Here is an 11,318-nt window from a genome sequence, read left to right as displayed (position 1 = left end):
CTTCCAACCTGCTTCACCACCCTTCTGGTGGGGGTTGGCCCTCGGCCCTCCAGCCCTTTTTTCCCCACATGCCCAGGAAGCCAGGGGCCAACATGGATCTTCCCATTGATATCAGATGAGTCTGGAAGCCTCCTCAACTTTTGGGAGACCATGGAAAGGAACAGCCGCCCGGTGAGTTTCCCTGGGCCATGGGCCAGAACCTCCTGGCACTGAGGAAGCAGGGATAGGGCTGGGAGATGGGGGGGGGGGCACTGCTACCGGTGTGCCTCAGGTTTGGGGGGAAAGTGAATGTGCCTTTTCTTCTTTGTAGCTACTTGGGATCAAGATTGCTTGACCTCATTTTATCATGGTTCCTAGGACGGACTCTTCTAGGAAGGAAAGAGAAGCTGATAGGATTTGGGGTCTGATCAGGAAGCACCTCAGGTGTGTGTGGCTGAATACTGGGCTTCTGCTCTGTGTACTGTGAGCACCCCAGCCAGGACACTTATGCTGCTAGAGGTCACCTTTACTGGTTTGAGAATCATGGAAACTTAGCATTTTAATGGGGCTTCTGGGTTATCTTAGCTATGTTCTCACTAGACTCATAAACCGTCCTTAAAAATATCACTATGTGCATTTAAGATCAAGGGAATTTTCAATCTGCCTTGGTCACTTAGTTTTGGGCTTAATAATATTCATGTTTGGAAAGTGCTTTCTTGCATTTATCCATAACTCCTTCTGCTACAGTTCAGGTTCCTGTCCTCATCTTCTGCCCTTGGTGGTGGTAGAGAGCAGCTGAAGGTCTTCTGTGGAAAAGCCAGTCATATACATATGAAGGCTTTCAAAGACTTTGTTCAACTGTGCCTCAGCTTTCTTTTCTTGGGGGACATTCCTCTTGGGCTCCAACTTTTTATTAGGTCTTATTTTCTATACCTTTTCATCTTCTTTTGCATTTTACTAAAGTAGTAGAATCTGAGACTCTGGGAAGAATGGGAAATACTGGGTTCCAGAAGCATTAGCTCAACCTATGTTCTGGCATGTGGTCCATTCTGAACACCAGATGTGTTTCTGTAACTTTTAGCCCCCATCAATCATCAGCCCCATTTTGACTTTTATTTCCCAGGCTTTCTTCTCTGTCCCCTGCTCTGGTCTCCTTGATTCATGTCTCCACCCACCAAGGTCATTTGACCTGAGGTCTCTGGAGCTCATTGGATCCTGTAGTAAGCAAAAAGGGTGATGTACAAAGAGAATAGAGTTTTGTCTGGGGTATGGGGACACTGAGCCCACAGCCACAGTCATGTTCCTTGGAAACTTGCTGGGAGTCTAAATGTGATGGTGTCTAAACACAGAGAGTGAGAAGGGCTGAGCTATCTGAAGGGTTGTAGGGTCAGTTCCTGGGGCAGGGTGAAAGGGGGATATCAGCCTAGGAAGCACCTTTGTCCAGGGTCAGGGACCAATGTGGAAGGACACTGGTGGGGCACATGGTGAAGAACAGTCTTTCCATTATTGGTGGAATTAAGTGTCAAATTGTGTGGTTGGTGCCATGTTCATTCAGGGAGGCTGTCCTAACTTATGTTGTAATGAAAGAAGTGAACCACTACTTTCTTATTTAAGGTTCTTAAATGTACCCCCTTGTTTAGGGTAGAACTGCTAAAATAGTGAATCTGTGATGGGAGCAGGGAGAGCTGCCTCAGTAATATTGGCAGAAGGCTTCTTAAAATAAATGAAATTGAATAGGAGCTGACTGGGAAAAACTAGGCCACACCCTCTCCCTAAAGGCTTTATTGTTCTTCAGCTGCATAAAGTTGTGAAGAAGATGGTGGCCCAGTGAAGCTCCTATGTGAGCAGGTTGGGTCTTCAGAGGAATCTCAGGAAAGTTGTGGAGAAGTTTCTTGGCTTCTATGTATTCCAAAGAGGAGGTGCACGATGTGGTAGACAACACTGACCAAGTTCCAGGTTAGCTGTGACTTTCGGTATCTGTAAAATGGAATAAAAACCATATCTATTTGAAGGAGTCTTAGAGTAGTTTCACTTGTAAGCCTCCTTTAGAAAAGCATCTGCCTTAACTAGAGATAGAGATAGAGATAGATAGATAGAGATAGAGATAGAGATGGAGATGGAGGTGGAGGTAGAGGTAGAGGTAGATTCACAGAGAGTTAAGATTTGTTGTTATCATCACCATCTATGGTTTAATCTTGGCTCCTTTAAAATTTTTCACAAATATTTTCTTCTCTCCATGCCTAAGTTTTTCTACCTATGAAATAAGAGGGTTGGACAAATTTCCCCTGGAAGCCCCTTTGTGGTCCCATGACAGTCTCTGAAATTATATAGAATGGGATTACAGGTGCACCATACTGGATATGCATATTTGTTTTTGAAAAATAGTGTATATTTTGTGCCTTATGAGGCTTATTCTTCATGCTTAAAGACATGCAATGTTTATTAAAGAAAGACTGATGTGGAGTCACTGATAAAAGCAACAATCCTTTGCAGAGTTAATTTTCTTATACTGGGTTTTCTTGAAGTGGAACAAGTTCTCAGCCAGCCCAAGACCACAGATGCTGTGGACAAGAAAATGGAGGGAGGCCCCAGGAATGGTTCAGATGAGGGCCCCTCCCTGGAGGGGGCTGGGCAGGTTCCCAAGATGGCAGACCAGTAGGCCCAGGTCACTCAGCCATCCCCCAGACTTCATAGTGCAAGTCCCTTTAGTATCCCTGGCACAAGCCCTTCACTCCTGCAGGCAAGCAGCTCTCACCTGAGACCTCTGTTTCATGTCATTGGCACTAAGCAGACTTCCACCTGGGTCATCCCTGTGTTGTTCCTCTGACTAGGCCAACATGAGCGTGGATGTGTGGGAGTGTGTGTTTGGGGCTCCAGGCTGGGGTGCTGGGCAGGAAGGCCAACTGATGTAACAATAGCCACTTAGCTTAAGTGTCTTGTTTTGGCAAAACAGCTTACTCTTGGTACAGCAACAATGTGAAACCGGAAAAGTTGGCATTCATGCCCCCTATCACTACCAGAACCAATAAGTGGAGACAGAGATTGAATCTTTATTGGTACTTTATTAAGATGGCTGACAATCTGAGAAGACAGTGGGTTATGTACCCTAAAAGACCATCTTACATTTCATTTCAAGCCAGCCTTTCTTTATAAGCAGGGAAAAAGTGTAGGTAAGGGGTTTGGAATTCAGGGAAAAAAAAAGTGTAGGTAAGGCATTTGGGACTCAGAAAAGAGGTTAATCAGATTAAAGCTGCAGTCTGGCAATTTCTCAGCATACTTTCATCCGCTGACCTGTTGACCTGTGATTCTTTATCTGTGTCTTCGGCATCTCTGTCCTGGGTGGTTCTTTTTCTATGTCTTGTGTCCTGTGTCCTGGGCAGTGGGATGTCTCTCTGGAACATGATGACTCAGATACCATCTTGACTGCTTGCAGTTCCCCTGGGACACAAACGTCAAATTGCTTGTGGTCTCCTGGAAGCAGTGTGGGTCACATTTTCAGTTCCTGAAACAATACTTTTTCACATGCATTCATTACTAAGTTTATTAACTATTATCTAAAACTAAACTTTGCCAACTCTTGAGTTCCCCCATCAAATGGAGGTGGACTGTGTCCAGCCAGATGTGCAGGGTTCTGGGTGGGCACAGCATGGAATCCAGTCCAGGAACCCTGGACTCTTGGCCTTATCAGCCAAGTGGAGGCCTTAGCAGTACCAGGTGGAGGCTGGCTCATCTAATAGGGAAGTTATACTAGTACTGTCCAGGGAGCACCCATTGTATACCAGCATTGGCAGAGAGAGCACATGGGGAGAAACTGAGGCAGTAAGTTCCTAGGTAATCAAATGTTATTTGCTTGGTAACAGTGGACGATAATGTTCTTTAAACTATCTGATGAATGAATAAATAACAAATGAATGAATGAACAAATAAGAAGGTATTTTGATTCTGTTCCAACAAGACCCCAAAGCTCTTTCATATGTATAGGAGGCATCATAAACTATACATAACTTTAGCACTCACCCAGGCCAGCAGTGTTTAGGTTAGTAGCAGCAAGCTCCTTTGTTGAAATGAAATCTTATGTGGAGCCAGTTGCATACAATTGAAAAGTAAACCTGTTTGAAGTGGGGTGAAGGACTGGGAGCCCAGCACCTCCTAAGCTGGTCTCCTGGGCCTTTCCATGGAAACTTCAAATGTGCTGTGAAAGCCTGTGGGGAAGCAGTGGGCTGTCCACTTCCTTATTTTATAGATGAAGGAGCTGAGAGGGATGTGATTACCCCTTGGATCGCACAGGTGAGTAGGAGCAGAAGTAAGATGCCCTTGTGTATCCCATACCTGGAGCAAGAGAGGTCTCATGGTTCTGGCTACTTAGTTTGGAGACCAGTTTGATTCTAGGCTGACCAAGATCTCTCAGGTTAATATTGCATGTGCTGGGAGCTGGGTGGGAGGAGGTTCTGGGCATCTGCCAGTGTACTGAGGGGAGCCTGTATTTGTGGGGTTTCTCTGGGTTCAGGCAGGGGATAAGAGGAGGGAGCCCTGTATGGTGAAGCCTGGATTGAGCAGTGAAAATGGGAGAAAAACCATGATCTACACCCCAACACAGACCACTTCCGTGGAAGTCAGTTCAGTCCAGGCCAGTCCACACTGAAATGGATTCAGGACCCCCCTGCCTTGGCCCAGGGGCTCCCCAGTCTCCTAACAAACAAGGGGGCTTGTTAGGTCTCATCAAAGGAAGCTCCTGAGCTTTCCTGGTAATCCCTCATGCTTCCATTGTGGATTGGGGGTACCTCTTCCTGCCTAGCCCAGAAGGCTGGGGTGTCAGCCTGGGGGCCTGCCTATGTGTGCAACAGGGTGCAGCCAGGGGACCCCAAATAGGGATTTGTAATGGGGTCCAGAACTCAAGGTATCTAGGAACTATTAAAAATGTGGGATGTCCTCACCTGCCACAGGTCTGAACTAGGGGATGGGACACACAAAGCAGGGCCATTTAGAGTTGTTTTGCATAGCAACAGTTTTGCAAATAACTTCAGGCATGGCCATTTAACATATCTATAGGTTTTAACTGATTTCATGGATATGTTAAATAGCTGTGCCCCTGCTTTGAGCCAGGGGGATGAGAGTGACTTCCACCCAGGATTTAACTAAGAGGCAACTGACCCTGGTTACAGTGCCTGCATGAGAGATTAGAGATGATTGGCTCCATGCCATGGGGCCACACCTTCCCTGGACTTATTCTGGCAGCCAAGAAAGGCTAGAAAAAATACAGGAATGATGGCAGGTGTAACTTATTGTGGGAGGAATCAGAAATGGGGCTGCAGAGGAAGACTGGTGCTGGGATTTAAAACCCAGGCGTGGCAGCCATGCTGCAGGGTTGAGACCATGTGGCTTTGGGGTGTTCCCTTTTGTCATGTGGTTTAGGAAGCAGGAGAGACCTTGCTGGGAAGGGGAAGGAAAAGGGTGAAAGGACTCTTGCTGGTGGGCCATGAGAAGGTGCCACATAATTTTGGGTTAACTGGAGATCACCGTGGTGACATAGCTGATGGTGCCGGGTACCGAGGGGCTGCCTGAGCCATGGACTTCTACTTCTTTTCCTGGGATATGGTACCCTGGACTGGGCAGAGGGAGAAGGAAGGACTGTGTGTGTTTCTGAATATTCTAAAGGACTTTAGTATTTTAATGAAGACAGTAAGTCATTACTCTAAGTCTGTATAACTTTTTAAATAAATAATTCCTTTCCTTTTCACCAATGCCTGGCATTGAGAGATGTCTTTCCCTGGTGGTGGGCAGGGCAAACCTAGTACGGGGGTGGGGGACCCCCAGAGCACAAGGGGGGTGGTCCATTCAGTAATAGTATATTGTTCATCCCCTGCCCTGTGCTGAGTCTGTTCTGTAACATGTGCACCTCTTTGAATATCCTTGGTACTCAGGGCACTGGGAGAGAAAAGCTGCCACAAGGGCCTAGATCTGGTGAGGGACTATTTCTGTCAGAGCACTTATTTGGCAGTGGGAGAGCACAGAGAGGTGTGATAGCTCAAGGACAGGAGCCAGAAGATCAGAGTACTAGTCTTGGCACTGCCCCCAGCTGGCTGTGTGACCTTAGACAGCTCACACTGCCTTTCTTGGCCATAATTGCCTCATTAGTAGAATAAAGATTTGGACTAGAGAGTTTTCAAGATCCTTTGAGCTCTGATAGCTTGTGCCCAGGATGCCTTTATAAAGGGAGGCCCGGGCAACTTGGGCTGGACTTCAGGGGCATACCCTCGGGCCATGAAGATGTGTTGCAGTTGCTACTGCTGGTGCATATCCTTTAGGTGTAGCATGAGGCCTTTTTATAGGGTAATGTCTGTGGTTGGAGAACAGTGCCTTTAAAAGCCCAGGATTAAATCTGTGGTCATGGCCACACATGAAACAACCCATGAAGTGGCTGTAACATCACTCAGCACCAACCTCTTTTCTGTGGCATCACTGGCTGGGCCTACAGGAGACCCAGAGGGGCCAAGGGGTTTGTTGACTTCCATCTGCCACCAGGTAAGGGCCCACGGGGCAGAGTCTGCCACAGGAAATCATACAAATGCCCCATTCACCTTGGAGTGGGGAACCTGCCCCTGGAAGCCATGACATAGAGAGCAGTGAAACTAGGTACATGGGGCCTTGGGTTTTTGTCCCTATTATTCACTAAGATATACCTAAGTGACTTTGGATAAAGCACGCAAATGTTTTGGGCCTCTATCTCCCTGTTTGTAAAATGGGAATAATAATCATTATTGATTTCTGTCCAGGGAAGTTCTTGGAAAGAGCCCCAGCTCTGGGAACTGCTATTTTCAGCCTTCTCCCTGTCTTCCTATGGATCCCTGCCCTGCCTGCCTCCCAGCCATGCCACTTCCTGCCCCAGATCATCCTAAGGGGGCTGGATGAGTTTTGACTGGGGACCCCTGGGAGCTGCAGAGGCACAATGACAGCCTGGGGGTAGGCCTTGTTCCTTACATGGTGAAGGTTCGTGACTGTACTGCACTATGGGGTAACCGCAGATGCCATCCAGGATGGGTGGGAGAACAGTCAGGTCCAGGGGAGAATGACTGGCAATGCTAGGCCAGGGAAATGGCCCAGAGTTGCCTCCACTCTGACTCTTTCCTATTCACCTGCAAGCTGAGGAACCTCTGGGCTGTAAACAGGTTGTGGGAGCCTGAGTCCCTGGCCCAGGAGTTGCTCATTGGAGTTCCGTTTCTGGGTCTTCTGCTCACTGGCATAGGCTTAGAGGTGGGCTAATTCTGGTCTGGGTTCTGCCCCTTGTAGCTTGGAACATTGGGCAAGACATCTGCTCCCCTCCCTCTTCCCCATGTGCTCAAGGTATCTGTTCTGAGAGTGTGGTCAGTCTTCTGGGAGGGAAGCTGGAATCTCAGCATTGCACTCAAAGAATTGAGAAAAGGAAATGAGTTACTGCTGTTGTAGGTTTATCAGGCAGAACTTCCAGCAGGGTGGGGTGGCATGTTGTGAAATGGGTTAAGAAGAGTAGCTGTGGTATCTTTTATTCTGTGCTCCTGGAAAAGGAGAATTCTTCCTAGCTCCTGCAATGGTTTGAGTTCAGGTTCAAAGTTAGGGGGATGGAGCAGACAGCTGCATTCTGGAGTCTGTTTTTATCTGGTCTTGGGGCAACACTTCCATCCTGTTTTCCCTGCTGGAGTTTGCATTTCCCCACATGTGCAGTTCTCATGTGGGATGTGGAATCCAAGATTCTCTTTTTGCCCTGGTCTGTGGGGCCAGAAACACCCCCAGCTGTTTCTCACCAGTTCTTACATCACCATGCCAGCTCTACTGAGCCAGAGCCTCCAGGACTTCTGGCTCTTCCTTGGATATTGCTCTTCCAACACCTTCCCCCAGATTCCCCTCCATCCCTATACTCTACACTTCACAACCCTGGAAGACTTTATAATGGGCTATTGAGGCTCAGAGCTAATGGTTTTAAGGAGCTTGGCTAGGGACCACTTACCACTCCTTCTGGCTCGCTGGGTACTGAACTCAAGATTAGTCCCATTTTACAAATCCCACCTGTCTCCAGACTTAGAGAAGAGGAACTCAGGTGGAGGTCCTGCCTGGACCCCAGGACTCACCTCCCCAAGGCCTCTCCTCCTTGCTGGCCAAGGCTGCAAAGGGTGGTTGGGACCTACCTGTGGGTAGGGTAAGCAAACACAGCTCAGGAGGTTTCCTCTCTGCTTTTCTGGCTGCCCCTCCTTTCCACTGAGCCTCTTCCTCTTTGTTCTAACTCCCTCCCACTGTTCCAGTCTGCCCCAAGCTTCACACATTTTCCTCTGGGCCTCTACCTGCCTCTCAGCTCTCTTTCAGGGTAGCTGCTTTGTTCCTACCCATCTTGATGGGTTAACAAGACCAGGGTCTCTGGGTCCTGATCAGGTGGAGACAGCTTGAGATCTTGAGTGGGAATCAGGAGATTAGGATAGAGTCCCTACCAAGATCACCAACAAGTTTAGGGGCTTTAGGCATGCTCTTTAGTTCCTCTTAACCCCAGTTTCCTCATGTATAAGTAGAGGGTAATAATTCTTGTCAGCTTGCTAACTAGGAGCCTTGTAAAAATCAAATAAAATAATGGGTGTGAAAGCTCTTAGCAAATTGTAAGCCTCAAAGAAATGAAGGAAGTACTATGGGCCAGTTTGGATATTGTTGGTCCAGACTCTACTTGCTTCTAGGAGGCCTGATTAGAATCCAAGCCCTGTCACTTACCTGAGATGTGAATTTGGGACATATCCTTAACCATCTTGGACCTCAGTTTCAAAATCTCTGTAATAAAGTTTAAAATACCAACCACTAAGAGCTGTTACATGGTTGAAATGGGATCAAGTAAAGTACCTGATGAGCAGTATCTTCATTGTGGTGATACATATTTATAGACCAGGCTCCTGGGTTATCTGGGGGAAGGAGGCAGGACTAGTTAGATTTTACCTGTATGAAGACACTCTAAAGTGTGAACTTACTTGCTTCAGTAACCCAGGAAGAAATGGATGGAACCATATTTAAACACATATTTTTCTATTTCTAGCCCAGCATCTTTTTTTTAAGTTGAGCATTTCTTTAATAATTTCAATAGTAAAAATTCACTGGAAAAACTTATCATTCTGAATTTATTTAAAGCACTAAGTCCAAGTCCTTATGAGTCTCTCAAATTATCTTAAATTTTAGACTGGAGAGCTCACTGGCTAATAAATGCTCTGCAAACCTGCCAAGGAAAACATCCCTGTGGGTTGTCCTAATAAGAGCTTGGAATACAGAGGGAGATTTTTTAAAGTCCCATTTGCTTTTTTTTATTGTTGTTCAAGTACAGTTGTCTCCATTTTCTCCCCAGCACTCCCCCACACCCAAGCCATTCCCACTTATCACCCTTGATCCTAACCCCCCTTTGGTTTTGTCCATGTGTCCTTTATAGATGTTCCTGAAAACACTTCCTCCTTTTCTCCCCCATTCCCACCCCACCCCCCGCAACTCCCCTCTGATTATTGTCAGTTTGTTCTTAATTTCAATGTCTCTGGTTATATTTTGCTTGCTTGTTTGTTTTGTTGATTAGGTTCCACGTATAGGTGAGATCATATGGTGTTTGTCTTTCACTGCCAGGCTTATTTCACTTAGCATAATGTTCTCCAGTTCCATCCATGTTATCACAAAGAGTAGGAGCTCCTTCTTTCTGCTGTGTAGTATTATTCCATTGTGTAAATGTACCATAGTATTTTGATCCATTCGTTTACTGATAGGCACCTAGGTTGCTTCCAACACTTAGCTATTGTAATTTGTGCTGCTATGAACATTAGGGTGCATAGGTTCTTTTGGACTGGTGTTTCAGGGTTCTTAGGGTGTAATCCCAGGAGTGGAATTGCTGGGTCAAAAGGCAGTTCCATTATTAACTTTCTGAGGAAATTCCATACTGTTTTCCACAGTGGCTGCACCAGTCTGCACTCCCACCAACAATGTACTAGTGTTCCCTTTTCTCCACATCCTCTCCAACACTTGTTGTTTGTTGATTTGTTTCTGATGGCCATTCTGACCAGTGTGAAGTGGCATGTCATTGTGGTTTTAATTTGCATCTCTCTGATTCTAGCTCAGCATCTTTAACAAACAAACAGACACAAATGGTCATCATCACAGCTAATGGTCACCAAGTCCTTACTTTACGTGTACCATCTATCAATACAATGCTATGAAGCAGGGTGATTAGCTTACTGTACAGATAAGGAAACTGAGGTGTAAAGAGGTTATGTCACTAGCCCAGAGTCACCAGCTGGCTTAGAGAGTGCTTGGTGACTATGACACTGCTGCTCCTATCCACCAGGTTCTGCCTGGTCCTGGCAGGTCACTGGACCTAACCCTGCTTCCCATTGACAAGTTCAACAAGACCAAGATCCTCGTGGGAACCCCCAGTCCCACTCCTTGGCTCCATGTCGCGTTCCCACCCTGCAAGGGCCTTAGCCCAAGTTCTTAGCCATGGCACAAATGCAAAATGATTACTTATACCTGGGTTCAGGAAGAAGCAGGCAGGGGTCTTGGATGCACACAGGCTTGGGCCAGGTTCCTGGCTATGTGATTCTGAGGCATCTAAGCTCTGAGTTGGGTTTGCTTATCTGTAAAATGTGATTCTAAAAGTGTCAGCCTCTCAGGGATAGAGTGAGGACCTTATGAGGACAGAGACATGGACATTATTGTAAACTGTCAAGTTCTACACCTATGTAAGCTATTATCACTTTATTGAATTGAATAATGAGAATTCTTTCCCTGAGGCTGGGGAAGACTTGGAGAACATTACAGAGTTGAAAGTAGGCCAGTTGGGTGCCACAATGCCACTGTCCTGGCCAGATGCTGAGGCTTGGGTCCCCGGTGGTGGGAAGGCCAGGGCTTGTCCCTCTTACTGAAGGATTTCAGTCTGGCCTTTGTCCAGCACCCCCTTTTCTCCCTAAGATGAGCTCATACTACCCTTCGGCCCTTTGGTCATGCCCCATGGTTGTTCGATCTCAGCACAGTTGGTGCTCTTGTAGCAGTGCAGACTCATTCCTGTCCCACTGCCATGTGCAAGACATGGGCAAGAGCTTCTTGTTTATTTCATTGAGACCTCAGGCTTGTTTGTCCTATTCTATAGATTAAGAAAATGAAAAAGAAAAAGGAAAGTTATGTGGCTTTCCCAAGGTCATGCTGCTAGACCTAGGGTTGAGACCCAGGTCTGCCTGCCTCCAGTGCCATCAATTGTTGCACTCTATGCTTCAACATAGCCTCACTATCTCTCCTTGCCCCACCCCAGTCCTGTTCTTGTTGAGGCTTCCAGGGGCTAATTTTAATCTGTTTTTATTTTGTGG

At 46.7% G+C, this 11,318-nt stretch overlaps 1 protein-coding gene across 5 annotated transcripts in view; it reads left to right on the top strand.

Annotated features, from left to right (window-relative positions):
- TMPRSS13 (transmembrane serine protease 13) overlaps positions 1–11,318 on the top strand; it is a 37,922-nt gene continuing 26,604 nt past the window's right edge. For all 5 annotated transcript variants that reach the window (XM_045839466.1, XM_045839465.1, XM_045839460.1 and 2 more), the window contains exon 1: positions 1–171. In XM_045839466.1, the coding sequence (XP_045695422.1) occupies positions 151–171 (21 nt within the window). In that variant the 5' untranslated portion in view covers positions 1–150. The remainder of the gene's footprint in view (positions 172–11,318) is intronic.

The sequence above is a fragment of the Phyllostomus hastatus genome, unplaced genomic scaffold (genome assembly GCF_019186645.2).
Source record: "Phyllostomus hastatus isolate PE091 unplaced genomic scaffold, TTU_PhHast_1.1 phas_contig_113, whole genome shotgun sequence".
Classification (NCBI taxonomy): Eukaryota; Metazoa; Chordata; class Mammalia; order Chiroptera; family Phyllostomidae; genus Phyllostomus; species Phyllostomus hastatus.
Note: the sequence above shows the minus strand (reverse complement) of the source record. Positions and strands in the feature narration are given on the sequence as shown.